At 41.7% G+C, this 18,766-nt stretch overlaps 4 protein-coding genes and 1 long non-coding RNA gene across 21 annotated transcripts in view; 3 read left to right on the top strand and 2 right to left on the bottom strand.

Moving 5' to 3' along the window:
* Positions 1–8,072, top strand: part of LOC135347404 (probable serine carboxypeptidase CPVL) — a 44,662-nt gene extending 36,590 nt beyond the window's left edge. For all 15 annotated transcript variants that reach the window (XM_064545382.1, XM_064545383.1, XM_064545395.1 and 12 more), the window contains one exon: positions 7,860–8,072. In XM_064545382.1, the coding sequence (XP_064401452.1) occupies positions 7,860–7,982 (123 nt within the window). In that variant the 3' untranslated portion in view covers positions 7,983–8,072. The remainder of the gene's footprint in view (positions 1–7,859) is intronic.
* Positions 40–8,072, top strand: LOC135347407 (probable serine carboxypeptidase CPVL). Of its 2 annotated transcripts, none has more exons than XM_064545403.1 (7): positions 40–218; positions 781–892; positions 1,286–1,425; positions 2,955–3,053; positions 3,362–3,464; positions 6,261–6,362; positions 7,807–8,072. In XM_064545403.1, the coding sequence occupies exons 4-6, from the start codon at positions 2,961–2,963 to the stop codon at positions 6,308–6,310; spliced, it is 246 nt and encodes an 81-aa protein (XP_064401473.1). In that variant the 5' UTR covers positions 40–218; positions 781–892; positions 1,286–1,425; positions 2,955–2,960; the 3' UTR covers positions 6,311–6,362; positions 7,807–8,072. The 2 variants fall into 2 exon arrangements, with proteins under 2 accessions (XP_064401473.1, XP_064401472.1); XM_064545402.1 differs by having other exon boundaries at positions 2,932–3,053.
* Positions 8,073–9,019: 947 nt separating this feature from the next.
* Positions 9,020–14,142, bottom strand: LOC135347392 (uncharacterized). The gene is made up of 6 exons (XM_064545362.1): positions 13,789–14,142; positions 13,425–13,604; positions 13,218–13,361; positions 12,862–13,143; positions 12,667–12,732; positions 9,020–12,449 (listed from the first exon to the last, which is right to left on the bottom strand). Exons 1-6 carry the CDS (start codon positions 13,979–13,981, stop codon positions 9,277–9,279), a joined length of 4,038 nt encoding a protein of 1,345 aa, XP_064401432.1. The 5' UTR covers positions 13,982–14,142; the 3' UTR covers positions 9,020–9,276.
* A 44-nt stretch (positions 14,143–14,186) lies between these two features.
* LOC135347399 (ELL-associated factor 1-like) lies at positions 14,187–17,099 on the top strand. Of its 2 annotated transcripts, none has more exons than XM_064545369.1 (6): positions 14,187–14,368; positions 14,589–14,704; positions 14,847–14,986; positions 15,493–16,285; positions 16,677–16,737; positions 16,944–17,099. In XM_064545369.1, exons 1-6 carry the CDS (start codon positions 14,254–14,256, stop codon positions 16,988–16,990), a joined length of 1,272 nt encoding a protein of 423 aa, XP_064401439.1. In that variant the 5' UTR covers positions 14,187–14,253; the 3' UTR covers positions 16,991–17,099. The 2 variants fall into 2 exon arrangements, with proteins under 2 accessions (XP_064401439.1, XP_064401440.1); XM_064545370.1 differs by having other exon boundaries at positions 14,188–14,368; positions 14,613–14,704.
* Positions 17,100–17,700: 601 nt separating this feature from the next.
* LOC135347413 (uncharacterized) lies at positions 17,701–18,283 on the bottom strand. The gene is made up of 2 exons (XR_010398367.1): positions 17,975–18,283; positions 17,701–17,797 (listed from the first exon to the last, which is right to left on the bottom strand). It is a non-coding gene; the product is annotated as an uncharacterized LOC135347413 (long non-coding RNA).
* Positions 18,284–18,766: the final 483 nt, after the last annotated feature.

Below are 18,766 nucleotides of genomic sequence, written 5' to 3'. Positions count from 1 at the left end.
TTTTTTGCAACGTTATTCTTTCAATTGTTTCAATAACGATCTTTACCGTATGCGACAAATTTGGCCTCGCTTGCCTCTTGTTAGACTATGGCCGGCTGAAGTTGCTTCTACTGCACTGAACTGCTCCCAGTGAAACTGGGTGAGGAATATAGAGTCAAACTGGGCAAGAGCTTCACCTTCCCCAGGGAGAACGCCTATCACACCATCAAATATTAAATGTGAGTCACAGTTTCTCCGATTTCTACCATACAAAAAAAAATCATATCGCCATGCATACGTACATAGAGTTCATCTCCTTCAGTGAAGGATTATATAAACCAGTATGTTAGGAAGACTGTAGTGGCGTGTCTCTAGTCGAGCGCCGCCGCCCTCCTTGAAGGAGGTCGGGAATCAAGCCTATCCACAGTTTTGTTCTGGCCTGTTACGCAATAGTATCATGAATATCATTCATTCTATGTGGGTGCTAACCAATAGCGATGAAATCATTTATTAAAGTGGGTGTTGGCCTCGCCTCTCAGTCAATCCAACTGTGCAAAATTCACACGTGGTACAGTTGAGTGGGTGTGATCAATCCCCTTGAGATACTGCAATCTGATTGGAGCTGGTGGAATTGTTGGATTTCCAACAACAGAACAAAACTGTGGATAGGCTTGATTCCCGACCTCCTTCCGGGCAATGGTAGAGGGCGGCGGCGCCCGACTAGCGTATCTCCACCCTCTTAGTCTTAATATAATGTTTAATAGATGTATTTTTTCAGCCGAATTTTACCGAATCATTTAGTGACTGACATTGATGGCCACTGTATCAGATGACTTCAAGCCTCTGTCAGTGGATCCCACAAAGCCTGGTAAACTGCGAGTGGCTGATGATGAAGTGAACGTACAACTACCAGGTGAGGGGATAACTGTAGCTTAGCTACAATCACTTCCTCCATACCCTGAGGTTGTATCTAGGGAAGTGAGCAGTCACCGTGGTGGTACACTGCATCATATCACACACTATTTGCTATCTCACAGCAACTGAGCTAGATCTATTAGTAGGTTTCTAGGGAGCAAACTTAATAAGCAAGTACATGTAGTTGTGTAGTTATAATTATGAGCTCTTCAATCAGCTATTTTATTGTGAGGCATGTTTGCCAATAGAGAGGTGGCCTCCTAACACAGTCAGGTCCAAACACATAATTATATGCTATGGAGATGTTGAGTGGCTGTATTATAGAGGGTGACTACAATAGACAGGTTTGACTATAACTACAATCATTCTGCCCCCCTTCACTTCCACACAGGCTGAGTGGACTGATGATGTGGCCCAGTTCAGAGGACCCAAGAAGCCTGTCACTAAAAAGTGTGTGCTCATCATAGACACTGTGTCTGGGGAGGCAGTACTGGAGAGGATCAGTAACAACATCCAACTCAAGGCCATCAGGTTATTAGTAGGACACTCAGGCAGAGTCAAGTGTATTATGTGTGTACACTAACCACTAGAACACCCTCTATAATTATTACAGCCCAGGTTAATGGAGTTGCTTGCTTATAATTATAGACAAAATCTACTGTAGCAAAAGTCACTAAAGGGCACCAAAGTGTAATAGCTTCCCAATGGTTTGGGGACTCTTCTAGCTGCCATAACTTGAATTCCGTGGATCCAATTTCAACGCTTTTAGGATTTCTTGAAAGCTTAGACAGAGACCTTTCAAATGGTGTCATCAAACTTTATATTCAAGAGATAATAGCATTTGCCAATTTGGCAATACCATGGACAATAGCCCATGGTCCAAAGGCGAAAAAAATGACAAATTAGGGCCCCAACGATTTAAACACATAATTTGAACGGTCTCTTTGTACGCTTTCAGAAAATCATAAAAATGTTGACATTGGATCACCAGTACTGAAGTTATGGCTGTTGAAAGATACATGTACAGCGGTTTTCAGAGTTTTTGCATCTCCAATGTCTAGAGCGGAAGTCACTTGTCACGTGATATTCCCAAGTTTGACAACATCACCCGAGCACAAATATTGCTGAGTCAGGCAAGTTTTTGTACATTGACAATATAAATTTTATAGACAAAATTACTTGTTACTAGTTAATCAGAGAAGTCTGAAATAGGATTGTAGCTTTCCAGTATTATAATAAGGAACTGGTTAAAGTGGCTTGCCCTGGCCTGACTACTCATTTTGTGTTGCTGCAAGCTGATGAGTCATACAGACAGTAGAATCTCTCTTAGCTCCAGACATCCAGTCTTGTGTTGCTAATAGTAGCTCACAAAACTATTTGAACTGCTTACAATCTCAAAGATAGCTTCAGCGGGATGCAAAAGGCTTGCAAAGGCTATTTCCAAAGGTTGATTTTCTCCTAAATCATGTATTGGAAAAAAATCGGTTTGGAATGAGGTAGAAATTCAATCTTGTTACGTAATGGTTCACGTGACAAGTACTTCCGCTCTAGACATTGCAAATGCAAGAACTCTGAAAACCGCTGTATGTTAAACTACAACCCCCCTCCGTTTATTCAATGGTTCGGGGACTCTTTCATCTGCCATAACTTGAATTTCGGGTATCCAATTTCAACACTTTTCTGATTTTCTGAAAGCTTAGAAAGAGACCTTTAAGATATTTAAGTATTTTCCAATTCTTAAGCCAAGTTTATTTCTGCTGCTACCCCTCACACACACACACACACACACATCTATTTAATGTCTGTTCCCCATTCCCAACACTCCCATCGCCACCACAAAACCTCTTGACAATTCCTGAGGTTTATTATCATAAAATCACCTCAACCAAGCAACTTACATTTATACAGATAAGACACCCACCCACACACACACACACACACACACATGCACACATGCACACACACACACACACACACGCACGCACACACACACACGCACACGCACGCACGCACACGCACACACACACACACACGCAGCATACGCTCACCTTGTGTTCCAGTTTGGAATGGCTGACGAGAACCAAGCCGCTTACATTTATTCAAGGACCAACACGGCTGTGCAGTACATCAAAGCTGAACGGTTTTACGATGGCTTCAAGGTACACACACTATACACAGCATCAGAACTCTAGTCACAGAGGCAACTCTAGTACTCAGTACCTGTACAGGAACCAACTACTGAAGCCACTGACTAACTACAATGTATGTGCATCACGTACCCCCTCTCGTCCACCAGGGTTCAGTACCTAGCAGTTAGTGAACATTGTAGCCAGCTGTGTGCTTGTCTAAGCTATTACTCAACGCAGCTGTTACGGTTTATTCGGTGGCCAATTCACAGAAGCTCAGCATCCAAAATCCATTTCACATTCTCAAAGTAGGTATAACATATTTGTGCCGACTGTTGCAGATTTTTGATGCTCTGCTCAACGGAGATCTGATACCGTATCCTACGTACTTGTACAACATCACTGGATCCACCAACTACTACAACATTCTCAGGACCTCGCTAGGTACACGTATGTTGATAGAGTATGTCAGAAAGTGTTGGATGGAAGTATACAGTCCTGTTTGGAGTGGTATATACTCTTTTTACCTATACGTAGTGTACTGAACATTCTACTGTATTATTTATCTTATGTTGGTACATACTTAACCAGTGTTTGGTTTTTGGTTAAAGGGCCCTATTTGAGTAGCCTCGATCCCAGGCCTTACTTTTTCTTGCTGTTGTCACTGTTCATCCATAAATCATAAGAAAGACATAGTAAGGCAGCAAAGAAAGAAATGGGCGCACAGTTAAGAAAACGTAAGGCCTGGTTTGGGAAATCGCGTGATCCACAAGGATTTTTTATGAACGTGGGCGATATGTAGCCCACAATCATGACGTAAGATATTCTCCCACGCATTCAGAGTTAATAAGACTGTACTGAGACAACCACCAAGCTGTGCTGCAAGTCAGATTGATCAGAGAACCAGCGTGGCCAGCTCTGGTGGCAGTAGCTACATGTACCTGCTATATGATAATGATGACTAAGCTATTCTTGATCCAGTAGACTATATAATAGCATGTAGAAAGACACAAGAAAAGGTGATAGTCTGGTAGAATCTGAACACATAACTAGTAGATCATCTAGCTAAGCCTAAGGTTTAGCTAGCTATAGTGCTTGCAAACTTCCAGTTCCAAGTCCATGTCCAGCTAGCTTGCTGCAGGCAAAGTTTTAGTTAGTCATAGATCTCTGCGTGGGCAGTCCAACATCTCTAGCTCAGCATGCCCACGCTCATTTTCACCCTTCTACCACCCTTCTACCCTCACGCGACTTCCCGATACAGGCTCTCCTTTTTCCTAACTCTACATCTATTTCTTTCTTTATTCCTCCAATTAATACCGTATTTTATCTCATCGAACAATTAATACAGTATTTTATCTTATTGAACGATGTGATAAAGAACAGAAAAAGGAGAGCCTGTGTAGAGGCTACTGTTTGAGTAGCTAATTGAATTTGGGAATTTGTACAAGTTAAGTTGTGTGTATGGATTGAATATTATTTTGGGGAAGTCCTGTATGGCGCAATATTAGTGCCAAAATTAGAGTATATACGTATTTGTATCTAGGGGGTACTCTTTTTGTAAACTGGTATAGAAAATAAACATTCAGGGGTACACTTTTTATCACTTGGGGGTACTCTTATCACTTTAGGTACACAGATAATTCTTTTGAGGGTACCTACTCTTCCATATTATAATGACCTGAAGAGTATCCTCAAATATATTTTCCATACTGAACTAAAAAGAGTACCCTCAAATAAAAAGAGTACACCCTCAAATAAAAAGAGTACCCCCAAATACATGTAATTTCTAAGGTTAAAGTTCACGTACTTTAACCTCTACGTGTATTTCTATTTAGAGCGCAACCTTAGACTTTGAGTACGTTTTGTCCATGTAATAAAAGCACCATAATTATATCTAGTCTCATAAAAATTAATAATAAACTTCAATTTTTGGTAGTCCCTTAGAACGTACACTAATCATAAGGGATCTGATAAAGGCCTTCCCACTTCTTCAGAAGCTAAGGTAGGTGTACAAAATCTACTCGCAACTGTATGGTCTCGCCACCAGTGCAGCATGTCCTCTAAAGATAGCGTGTGCTACATAGCCCAGGGCTTCTGCCTCTGTTTGACTCAACGAGCCATCAACAATTATCAGTCAACAGTTCTCTATAAATCAGCTATCAGCAGCTTCCAGCGTAGACTCGCAAGCCGTCACTGTTGCAGGCGAACAGTACTGTTCGCCTGCAACAGTGACAGCTTGCGAGTCTACTTCCAGCGTAGTTCACCAGACTTCCAAGGGACTGTTCAATAACCATAAAGATTAATATTAGCAGCTTCCAGCGTAGTTACACCAAACTTCCAAGGGACTGTTCAATGATTAATATTGCTCACAATTCTAAGGGGCGCTCTAAATAGAAATGCAAGCCACACCTCTAAGTAGAGGTTAAAGTGCGTGTACTTTAACCTTAGAAATTATTTGGGGTACTCTTTTTATTTGGGGGTACTCTTTTTATATGAGGGTACTCTTTTAGTTCAGTACTCTTCAGGTCATTATAATATGGAAGAGTAGGTACCCTCAAAAGAATTATTTGTGTTCCTAAACTGATAGAGTACCCCCAAGTGATAGTCTACACTAAAAGTGTACCCCTGAATGTTTATTTTCTATACCAGTTTATAAAAAGAGTACCCCCTAGATACAAATACGTATATACTCTAATTTTGGCACTAATATTGCGCCATAGTCCTGGACTATACAATTATCTCTATTGTGGTCATGTACTGTGTTAGAGGACATTGAGAAGCTGTGTGCATGGCAAATAATGGCAAGAAAGATTAGCAGTAATACATGCTGCCCCTCCCCCAAGCCATAGTCTAGCCTGCCACCCTGTTTGAACTTTACACTGGGGGAAACACTGACTTAAGTATTGTTGAAATGTCATGCCCTGGGGTGATTCGTTTCTCCCTGTGTGTATACTTGTGTAAGGAAACCAATCTATAGCTGTCACCCCTTGCAAGGGCAGACCAACAGTGGCTATAATAAAGAGGTGGTCTGGTTCAAACACATGCTATGGAGACTCTGAAGCTTGTTAACCTGGCTGTATTGTAAAGGGTGCCTGATTATAGGCTGACCACAATAGACAAGTTTCACTGCATTTAATTTAGTTACAGTATAAGAACTGTAGAGGGCAATTGCTGACATTTGGTCATGCAAATTGATTATTTAAGACAGTTCTTCACATGCAATATTTCTTATTCGTCCAGCCTCCCCTGATTTTAACTACTACGTTCCCTTCATCAACACCACTGCATGACATCAGACGAGCCATTCACGTCGGCAGTCTCAGCTATGGCTCTCAGTCTGAGGTGAACAGATTAAAGGTTGCTAGTTTTGTATATGTTCTTACACACTGACACACACATATTTCTTGTTCCCCCCCCCCACACACACACACATTTCTTGTTCTCCCCCCCCCACACGCGCACACACATTTCTTGTTCTTATCTCCCCCCACACACACACACACACACATTTCTTGTTCTCCCCCCCCCACACACACACACATTTCTTGTTCTTACCTCCCCCCCACACACACACACACATTTCTTGTTCTCACCCCCCCACACACACACATTTCTTGTTCTCCCCCCCCCCACACACACACACACATTTCTTGTTCTTACCTCCCCCCCACACACACACACACACATTTCTTGTTCTCCCCCCACACACACACACACACACATTTCTTGTTCTCCCCCCCCCCACACACACACATTTCTTGTTCTCCCTCCCCCCCACACACACACACACACACACATTTCTTGTTCTTACCTCCCCCCCACACACACACACACACATTTCTTGTTCTCACCCCCCCCCCCCCCCCACACACACACACACACATTTCTTGTTCTCCCCCCCCCCCACACACACACATTTCTTGTTCTTCCTCCCCCCCACACACACACACACATTTCTTGTTCTCCCCCCCCACACACACACACATATTTCTTGTTCTCCCCCCCCCCACACACACACACACATTTCTTGTTCTCACCCCCCCCACACACACACACACATTTCTTGTTCTCCCCCCCACACACACACACATTACTTGTTCTCACCCCCCCCCACACACACACACACACACACACACTTTTTTTGTTCTCACCCCCCCCCCCCACACACTCACACATTTCTTGTTCTTACCTCCCCCCACACACACACACACACATTTCTTGTTCTCCCCCCCCCACACACACACACACACATTTCTTGTTCTCCCCCCCCCCACACACACACACATTTCTTGTTCTCCCTCCCCCCCCCACACACACACACACACATTTCTTGTTCTTACCTCCCCCCCACACACACACACACACATTTCTTGTTCTCACCCCCCCCCACACACACACACACACATTTCTTGTTCTCCCCCCCACACACACACACACATTTCTTGTTCTCCCCCCCACACACACACACACATTTCTTGTTCTCACCCCCCCCCCCACACACACACACATTTCTTGTTCTCCCCCCCACACACACACACACACATTACTTGTTCTCACCCCCCCCCCCACACACACACACATTTCTTGTTCTCACCCCCCCCCACACACACACACACTTTTCTTGTTCTCACCCCCCCCCCACACACACACACACACACACACATTTCTTGTTCTCCCCCCCACACACACACATATTTCTTGTTCTCCCCCCCACACACACGCACACACATTTCTTGTTCTCCCCCCCCCCCCATCCCACACACACACACATTTCTCCCCTTTACAGTTGTGGGAGATGATGTTGCCGGGTATGTGAGAACAGTGAACAAGTTTATGCAGGTGGTCGTGAGAGGGGGTGGGCACATTCTCCCGTTTGACCAGCCGGAGAGAGCACTCAACCTCATCCAGAACTTTGTGAACATGCAATTGTGCTTCAAGTATAAAGATAAAAACTGTATTTAGTTCTAGAATCTATAATTTTAGTAGTGTAATTTAATAGTGTTGTTTTAAAGAATTGAAGAGAAGATTATAATTATTTTTATGCCAAATCAACGAAGTGATCAAAACAAGAGACATAATTATAACATAATTAATTATGTTTATATCCCGTTGCTACGTTGTTGCCAAGTGCAATATGAAGCATATTGCACTGCTGAAAGTCATATTGCACTGACCGCAAAGTCATATTGCACTGACCGCAAAACGCCCCTCCGGCAATTAGACAGACAATTAAATTAAAATTAAATTAATACACATGAGAAATAACAAGTATCAAAGTATGTCCAGCCATGCAGGAATGAATGTTCAGCACTGCTGGAGTTTCTTCTTGCAACTGTGCAGGTTTTAAAATTGTCCAAGATTTATTTTGTGGAAGATTCTGTGTTCCTAGATCGACCTAGTCCTCGACATCTTGATGCATGTCAATTCTGCTTCACCGTAGCACTCATAAGAAGTGGCTCTTTTTGCTGGGGGCATGAGCTGTTTTGCAGCAGTGTAGAAGCGAGCTTTCTTGGCTTGGTTATGAGGCCGAGCGTAGACCAGCAGCTAGTATTCACTGAGTAGTGGGGTGGGGCTGTTTCTTTGCAGCAGTAAGTGGGGTGGGGCTGTTTTGCAGCACCAGAAGTGGGGTGGGGCTGTTTTGCAGATTTCAGTTAAAACTCCAACAATTTTATGTCAAGCCATTTGTCGGTCATGCCAATCTTATACGCTGCAGATACTGGCGTCTAGAAGAGAGAAGAGATGGAGCTGTGTCTAGAGTTGTCTCTGTCTTTTTTTGTGCTGTTTATATTGTGTTACTAGGACAGTGTTATGTTGCTATGCCCTCGGGATATAAACTAGTTATAACACGTGCACTCGGGCTGCATGGCATATATTGCACTCAGCCCTCGGGGCTGGCGCCCTCGTGCTTCAGTGCAATATATTCCATACATCCCTCGTGCCCGTGTTATAACTATAACATAATTATTGAGAACAGTTTATACGTAATACGTAGGGTTGGTAAATAGAGAGTATGATATTATCCTATATAACGCATATATTGCTTAGCAACCAAAATGCAGGTTGAATCTGCGCATGCACGACATGTACATGCGGTTGCTTTGTCAATCCAGAAGGATGCGTAGAACAAAATTGCCTTATAGTTGAAGACGAGTTTAATCTTTTATAATAATAATATTGACAACAGTTTATACCCAGCTGCATGGGCCAGGAATGCACACAGAGAATAATTATAATAAAATTAATGCTAACGACTATACTAAACAAGAGCTAATAACTGCTCTATGTACATATCATAAGCGTTTTCCATAAACACAATTCTTCGTCTGACATCAACGTACTCGGTACATGTGATAATCTTCTTTTTTGTATTCTTAGAAGTTCCGAATTCTTTCAGTGTTTTGTTTTCCAACAGCCCCCTGACAATTGGGGAGCACTCAGTGATCTCAGCATTGAAGTGAAACACCTCTAGAGTCTTGTTCTTGGCTAACACATTACCGACAGCTTCAGCCTCTTCAGTGGTAACAGTGTACGGTGTTCCTCCAGGCCGGAACTCAGTGAATGGTAGCACATATAGATAGAGTGTCAGGTTTTTAACTGTTTTGTTTTCTCTCAATGCTTCCAAAACGGGTAGTAGCTCTATTGGCAACTGCATATAAACCGTAAGTTCAATGAATTGTAGAGTTGTATTAAGTTGAAACATTTGGGCCAGTTCAAGCATTCCGAGATCAAAATCTGAGTCCCTATTTTTAATAGTAATACTAGGTGAAATAGTTAGCTTAGTTAGACATGTGTTAACTAGCAGTCCCTGCACTAAATGACTCCGGCTACTTTTGAAATCAATATAATGCAGTGTCAATTCCTCTAGAGATGTATCAGTCTGTAGATACTCACCAATAGCTTCATCAAAATTGCAATCAAATTGACATACAAGTGTAAGGCTTTTAATGGAATGTAATCGATTGTCTTTGAGAGAACGTAAAACGTCACAGGCATTATCAGTACTAGACAAAGTTAGTGATCGCAATTGCTGGTGGGTACAGAAATATTCAAATTGGCCCTTTATTTTATTTCGGATATCGAGTTCTTGAAGTATCGGACAATTGAGTAGAGTCCTAAAAAACTGCTCATATTGTCCAGTGGTCAACTGAAGATGGGAAGAGCATCGCAGATACTGTAAGCTTAGGTTCCAGTGGTTTAATATTGAAATAAACGTTTTGATAGTAGACTCTGAAAACACCACATCTTTTGTTGGAATCGGTGTTTTTGCTCCGTTATTGATATATGAATGTTCAAACAGGATTTTTGTGTTATTCCTTTTTAACTCAGTCACGTTCAATCCAATTGAAATACACCAATTATTAGTATCTGTACTTGTACTTGTGGTGTTTGAGTAAGGATTTTGTACCAAATGTATCACCAACATTTCAATACTAGAATGTGCAATGAAGTCAGACAACAACTCTTCATCAGCTGGCGATATTTGAGCACATTTCAAAACTTTCAAGGAGTGTTTTGGCTTCAAAATATCAAGTATTCGTATCACAGTGTCTCTTGAGATGCCAAAATCTAGCTCTACAACACTCAAGTTTGGAGATAGTTGTATAGTGTCAAATATTTTTAATACACATGGAACCTCAGGCCCATCAAATTCATTGCCAATAACTCGATTACTGATAGTGACGCTTTCTAATTCTGGTAGTATCCTATCAGTGAGTGTATGCCAAGCAGATGGAATCTTGAATGTGGTAGACATTGTCAGATGCCTTACACTTAGAGTAAAAGAACGCAACACTTTGTTGATTCCTGCTAATATCATTGATCTATCCACATCACTTTCATTAAACTGGAACATGTCCATTACAGTTACTTCGAAATGAGCAGAAGCTACAACATAACCAAGTGCAAACTGATCAATTGTCTCATCATCTAGCGGTAGTTCAAACAGCACATTACAATACAAGTCCTTTATGGCTTGCACATTTTGGCTTTCGTAGATCCACAGAATTTGATCACTTGATAATGTACACATTCTCTCGGCTTTTGACGATCCTTTATCGTAGCACGCATTAGGAGTTGAAAGTACACACTGTGTCCATGGGTCATTCAGTTTAGTCAATCCAGCTAAAAACAAAAGAATCATTTCGTAAGATCCATCACAAGCTTTGGTTTCAAACAAGATCAATTGCTCGTGTGGGGAGTTATTTTTCCAGATGTAAAATGCAGCGAGGAACTCTTGAAGTGTTAGATGAAGGAAATTGTAAGATGGAGAACTGTTGCTTTTCTTATATAAAGGATGTACACTGTTCATGAATCCGAGTGTAGTGCTAGCATCAACAACATCTTCCTTGAAGAAAACCAACTGTTGTTTTTCTTTTGTTATTCCTTTGTACGCAATTTGGCAGAGCTTATTAAAATTTAACTGAAGTGATGAAGGTAACTTATTCAGCTCACCACTCCAATCGCTCTCTAAACATCTTTTAATCAAAATTTGACAGTATTCGGTGTATAGTTCAGTTGTTGTGTTAGGGATTATGCTATTGCTATTCTCATGGTTTTCTCTGTACACTTCAACTACAATTCTGGCATGAAGAGGGTTATACATTGCACTAGAGATACGTGGATTAGAGTTAATGTATTCACGTAGTCCTGGTGGAGCCCCATCTTTGATCATTAGATCAATGTACTCCTGAATTTGTTTGGAAGAAAAACCCAAGATTTCGATGAACTGATCAACTCTTGCGCTACAAGTAACAGGTAGATCACATACAGCCCAGGGCCTAGTGGTAACAAGCACAGTACTAGCTGGCAGAAGACGTCCGGATATTAGTTTCATAAAAATAGAATTTTTTTGTCTAAGGAATGGTGGTAACTCATCCAGGCCTTCCAAAATGAAAAGAATGCCCTGCCCATGATGATTTTGTATGATAGTAGTAGCAACAATATTTTTGGAAGCATCAATATTTTCACATTCAAATAGATCAACTAATTCTACAGCTTCCTGAACATTCTCATCTCGAAGTCGGAGCAATACAACAAGGGAGTAATCTGTCCAAACTTCACCATTAGCCCATCGTCTGCACAGTTCCCATGACAAAGTCGTCTTACCTCCTCCAGGAGCCCCCTTAGTGACAACTAGTTTAGAGAATTTGCCCTCTACTTTGGAAGCTATCTGGTCCATTGTGATTCTCTCTCTAGGAAATCTATTCAGCTTGCCTTGAACTATTTCTGACCAAGACTTTTCAATTTCGTTTCTCGATAAATGTTTACTTACATCTGCACATTCTAGGTTAACAAAATGCTTAACACACTGGAGAGGATATTTGTCATCAGCAGGGAGGGATCTTGTATCGTAAATATTATTTAAATATGATCGATAAATTCCTATTGCTTCATCTGGTTGGATGGTGGAACGATTATCGGACTTGGATTCTACAGTATAAAAGAATAATCATGAAGCGAAGGTAATAATACAGTGGAATCTTCAATAATGGGCCCTCCAAACTAAGTAAACAGTGAGAAATACAACAAATAGGACTGCGCTTCCACCCCTAAACTTTCAGAGTCTTACATGAACAAATGCAGCAATCCCTGAGATGTGTCCTTTACTCTATCTCGATACACACGAACTACTTATTAGCTAACTCACTGGTTGGTCCAGGAATCGTTGTGGACAATTTGGGCCTCTTAGATGGCCCAGGTGAAATATCCTCAACTGAAAGTTAGTAATTGGATAAAATTGTCCTATTGAAGTATAAAAGTATAAAATTCCTGCATGGCTCTATACTAATGTCTATCCACAGTTATATAGTGTTGTCAAGGTTAGCCTCATGACTATTCATACCTGTACATTCCATCTCTATAGCCTCAGCGACATCATTCCGTGCAACTGTTCGTGCTCTGAGACTCTGACATATGTCAGAATAAGTGAGAGGAGGGCTAGTCTTCAAGCGAACAGCTAACATTTCTCGTAAACAGGTTTGGTTCTTGTCTCGATGTTCATCTTTTATATTGCTGAGGGTACCATGACCTAATCCCAGGGAAAGTCCCAGGTCCAACCAGTTTCCAGCAGCTTCTATCAATTTCTCGTAAACAGAATTCAAATCATCGATAGTCAAAATGGAGCCTAAAAAAAAATTCAATGGCATACACATGGTTTAATACAAGATTTATATGCATACACACAAAGAGACTGCTTACCAAGCGTTGGTCCAGGGTTTGCTTCAATATCTCCTGACTGTAACAGTAAGCGGAATATCAGTAACAGTATACACAGACTGAGAGTGGGGGGCAACATCAGTCGATTAGTGCTCTGAACTCTCACTTGGAATTTGGTCGGCTTTTCTTGAGTATCGAAAACGAGATATTTTTATAAATTATTACGGCATTAAATATTCATTTGATTACTTAATGTGGTTGAGTTCCGAGGGTTCCATTTCACCAAGCAGGCAGTGATGAGTGAGTAGCAGGTGATAAGTACAGCTGACAGAATGAGAACGGCCAGTGCACTCCCCCTCCATCCCAGCTCACAAGGAAACACTCCGGTCCAACTCAAGTCAACCACAGGGCAAGCAGGATGTGGGGGAGCTGTGTAGAGTTACATAAATATAATTATGTGCTGTGACATCACAATTGTGGTCATGATTCCGTGGCAATGCACTAATGGCTGTTTAAAACTTAAATTATATGTGGCCTTAAGAATTGTATAATTATACCATAAGAAATGACGGATTGTTATGCAATTATTGGCGAGTATGCTTCACTGACTTACAGGAAAAAGTTTGTGAGAAGAGTATGTATCTGATGGTGACCATAATGAAGTAGAGTTGGTAGAGGACAGGGGTGATCAACACAGAGGCAAGGCAGGCTCTGAGCTGCCAACTAGGCTTACGGAAAACCAGGGTAACATCATTGTCCAGATCAATTGACAAATAACGAGCATGTGTCTGAGATGTCATCTTCATGGTTCTGTTAAGAATACACCAACTGTGCCAGCTCCAAGATTTAATGTTGTGGTTGAAGCTTACTTCTTCAGTGCAGATTTGATGCCAGTCAGAACAGAGAATCTTGTGGTTTGTTTACTTGACCGTATATACATACAAGACCCTCCTCCTTTGACCATACAAGACCCTCCCCGTTTTTTGCAACACTATTCTTTAATTGTTTTATCAATGATCTTTACCGTATACAACAATTTGGCCTCTAGCTTTCCTGTCTTGTTCTAGTTCCGTACCGTATGGCTGAAGTTGCTTCTACTGAGCAGCTCCCAGTGAAACTGGGTCAGGAATACCGAGTCAAACTGGGCAAGAGCTTCACCTTCCCCAGGGAGAACGCCTATCACACCATCAAATGTGAGTCAGACTTCCTCAATTTACATTAATTTTGTTTATTTTATATACCATACTAAAAAAAATATTATTGCCATGCATACATAGAATTCATTTGTTTAAATAAAGGATTATATAAACCAGTATGGTAGGAAGACTGTAGTGGCGTGTTTCCACCCACTTAGCCTTAATTATGTATTTTTGCCAAATTTGTACAAAGCCATAATTTTAGTGACTGACTTAGTATTGTTGATGGTCACTGTATCAGATGACTTCAAGCCTCTGTCAGTGGATCCCACAAAGCCTGGTAAACTGCGAGTGGCTGATGATGAAGTGAACGTACAACTACCAGTAGTACAGGTGAGGGGATAACTGTAGCTTAGCTACAATCACTTCCTCCATACCCTGAGGTTGTATCTAGGGAAGTGAGCAGTCACCGTGATGGTACTGGACAGGTTTGACTATAACTACAATCATTCTGCCCCCCTCCACTTCCACACAGGCTGAGTGGACTGATGATGTGGCCCAGTTCAGAGGACCCAAGAAGCCTGTCACTAAAGAGTGTGTGCTCATCATAGACACTGTGTCTGGGGAGGCAGTACTGGAGAGGATCAGTAACAACATCCAACTCAAGGCCATCAGGTTAGGTTTGTTATCATTTATAGACAAAATCCAGCTAAGGGCACCAAAGTGTAGTTCTAATGGTTTGGGGGCTCTTTCAGCTGCCATAACTTACATTCAATTTCAACGGTTTTATGATTTTCTGAAAGCTTAGAAATAAGCCCATGGTTCAAAGGCGAAAAATAACAAATTATGGCCCCAGTGAAAGTTTGGATTTAAACACATAATTTGAAAGGTCTCTTTCTAAGAAAATCATACAGATAAGATAATTATGTTCAACTGCACCCCCACCCCCTCCGTTCAATCAATGGTTTGGGGACTCTTTCAGCTGCCATAACTTGAATTCCGTGTATCCAATTTCAACGCTTTTCTTATTTTCTGAAAGCTTAGAAAGAGACCTTTCATATTATGTGTTTAACTTTACTGGGGCCATGATATGTCATTCATATTTGAGAGATAAAAGCATAAATTTTTATTGCCAATTTCTGCTGCTACCCCTCACACACACATACACACAACACATACAGGGACGGCCGCAAGTCCAACAATCCTCGTGATCGCTCTGTCTCCCCCTGTCCTCCGCTCTCCACCCCCTCCAAAGCCATACCCATCAGCAAACCTGTCCAAACCACACCCACAACCACACCCAAACCAACCTCCTCAACAGCCAAAAAACGCACCACTAAGAAACAAAAATCAATCGCAAAACCAGAAACAACAACTCAAAATGGAGCGAATTCTCAAAAAGTTGAAAAAACAAAAAAAGTGAGCAAAAAATCAGCTAAGAAGTCAGCGACTGTCAAGACAGAGCCCAGAGCATCACCTGTCCCTATTCAACCACCCCCTCCCAGTACTGCCCCCTCAATGCCCGTGTTTGCTACCCCTCAAGTCGTCCCCCCTGTGGAGTTCGTTCCAGCGGCCGCTAAAAAGATTAAATTATCCGAGACTTCCAGTTCTTCGTCCACTTCATCTTCTGATAGTTCAGAGAGCGAACAAGAAGTTGATAGTAAACCACCAGTAGTAAATGCAAAAATGTCTTCACTACCTGGAAACATGCCTCAGTTTAGTGGATTGGCGGCGTCTCAGCAAAGTCACATGACATTGCCACCTAGTCACATGACTCAACAGCAATTGCCGCCCCCACACATGCCACAAGGGGGCCTGGCCGCTACTCAACCGCTGCATCCGATTGGTCATCTCCCACAGCAACGACGACGCGACTCGTCCAGTAGTAGCAGCTCTGACTCGAGTGACAGCTCGGGTAGTAGCTCTAGTAACTCCTCCTCTGATAGCAGCGACCAGGAGAATGATAAAGAAGTGGTGAGGTGGTATGTATCAGCACACTATGCTGTACCTGTACTGGTCCTATATTCACTAATTATGGCCTATAATCAACCTCAGCCTCAGGGGTACAATGTATTTACGTTCAAGGCCCATGCATACATTTCGTGAAATTACTGAGTTTATAAACACATGCTTTCCAATAATTCTACCGGTATAGGCCTTTAAAGAGCTGATACTACGTTCTTTTCTAGCCCATTTTTGACTCAGGAAAAGGCTATAATTATACAACAGACACTGTAATAATCTGCTCCAGCAGTACTCACATGGATTGATTTGATGCATGCGAAGTAATCTCCTAACTATAATTATTTTACCATTACCATTACTTTATACTAGACTTACATGTACTCTGCATGCTCTGCTGCAGGCCTCGGCATTCACTCCGCAACAGCAGAACAACATCAGACCTCGTACCATGTCTCAACTACGTAAGTTAATGCACCACACAATCTATCGTCCTTCCACACAACGCAAGAACTGTGTGTGTAGCTATCAATAATGAATGCATGTAGTCTACACTGGGAGCAACAAAATATGTTTTATCCGCTCTACTGAATTTTAGAATATTCGCCCACCCCCCCCCCCACTTATACTCACCACCCACCACCCACACACATACACACACGCTCTATAGGAACTGATCTCCACTTGAGTGACTCCGGATCGGATAGTGACTCATAATTCAGTATAGAATAATTATATAGTGAGCTCATTACATGATTAGACTCTTTTTTTGTATTGACATTGGTGTAACTGTACTTATTCGATTTAAAGCGACACTTTTAAATAATTACGAAGCCAGAGGTCGTTTCTTTTGGAGATTGAAAAATTATGTTGAAGTCCTAGTGTCGCATATTTAGAGGGTCGCATCTAATTGGAGGTTATTCTACTGTCCTCGATTATAGGCCGCTTAAATTACATTGTTTCTTGCGGCCTGGATCGAGGCTGTGGTTTGACCTCTATTTATAGGACGCGATATAAAAACGAATTGTGAACGCTGCAGTCGCTATTTTAGAGGTCAGAAAATTGGAAAAGATCGAGGGTGTCGCATATTTGGAGGGTCGCTTTAAATCGAATAAGTACGGTATCTAATTACGCATGGACCTTATCAATTATCTTTTAAAGATGAGCACATTCACATTTATCATGTTTGTGATATCACAATAATAATGAAAATTATGCATCAGCCAGAGTATTTTAAAACGCAGAGATAAATGTAAATGACACTTAATAGTACTGATTGTTCCTGAAGTCCGAAAGTTTGCATGTAGTCCAACGACCAGCTCACTGTCAGGACAGCTAGTGTTGGGATCAGCCATACAAAACAGCGACAACATGTCCATCTCCTCCTATCGTTACATGTACACCTGCGTCCATTGATTAGTATAGTGCCATCGCCATACGTTTCTACATTATTATAGCTCCTCAACCCTTGCGAACACCGAATGACCGGCGACCATCTCTGCATGTCAAGTCACTGAAGGATGTCTGCATGTAGTGGAAGCAACAAATTAAAGCAGTACGTAAGGTATATAGAATAAGAGTGCTCACATAGATAAGTCTTGCTTGCGCCAGGAGCATGCATATGCACGTACATGTGCCCCTATGTAAATTGCGTTTAGACTGATCTACTACTGTTCACAGCATGCAATACATAATACTCACATAGTCCAGTACGTACAGTATAGTATACTATAGATGTATCTTGCACTCCTGATCCGGATCCAGTTATTGTGAAAAATCAGTAGACTAGTTGTAGTTGCTAAGGTTACGTACGTATATACAACACACAGGCCGTAGGGGGTATTATGCAGTGGCGTAGGAAGACTCAAGTGGGGTGGCTCCAGGGGCTGGAGCCACCCCTTGTTGGAGAGCAATGTTTAGCTTGAACTGTTGAGCTAGCTTAGCTACAGCATCCTGACTTAAAGAACCAAGATTATCAAAGTGCAAAAGTGATGTGAGCCTAGTCCCCAAGTTGGGGGGAGGGCGTGGCCAGACTACTATGAGCCCCCCCTTGCAAAAAATCTTCCTATAATTTATATACGTACGCCATGCACTGCTAATTGCAGTAATCTTGAGGGAGCTATATCATAGATAGCTACTATCTATGGCTAAATAGCCTGTTCACTAACTAGATCTACTCAGTATGGTCAATAGGCTTTGCATGCAAGCAAAAAATTGTTTGCAGCTATTACTGAAATGCTAGCATTTAGTATATAGTATAGTAACTGACCGGCTCAAAGTGATTCGGGTATTATTAGCCTCGATTCAAGGCCAATTAAAATATGTGTTTTAATCGGCCTTGAATCGAGGCTAGGGTATTATGAGACGGGGGGTATTATGAGATACCATTGCAACTTAATTTAAAACGCTATAAATTCTGTACAATGCAGACAGAAATGAATAGCTGAAGCACTCCTGCCGTTTTAAACAGCTGTCTCATAATTGGTCATAATA

This window comes from Halichondria panicea, chromosome 14, assembly GCF_963675165.1.
Source record: "Halichondria panicea chromosome 14, odHalPani1.1, whole genome shotgun sequence".
Lineage (NCBI taxonomy): Eukaryota > Metazoa > Porifera > Demospongiae > Suberitida > Halichondriidae > Halichondria > Halichondria panicea.
This window is presented reverse-complemented; position numbering and strand designations above follow the sequence as displayed.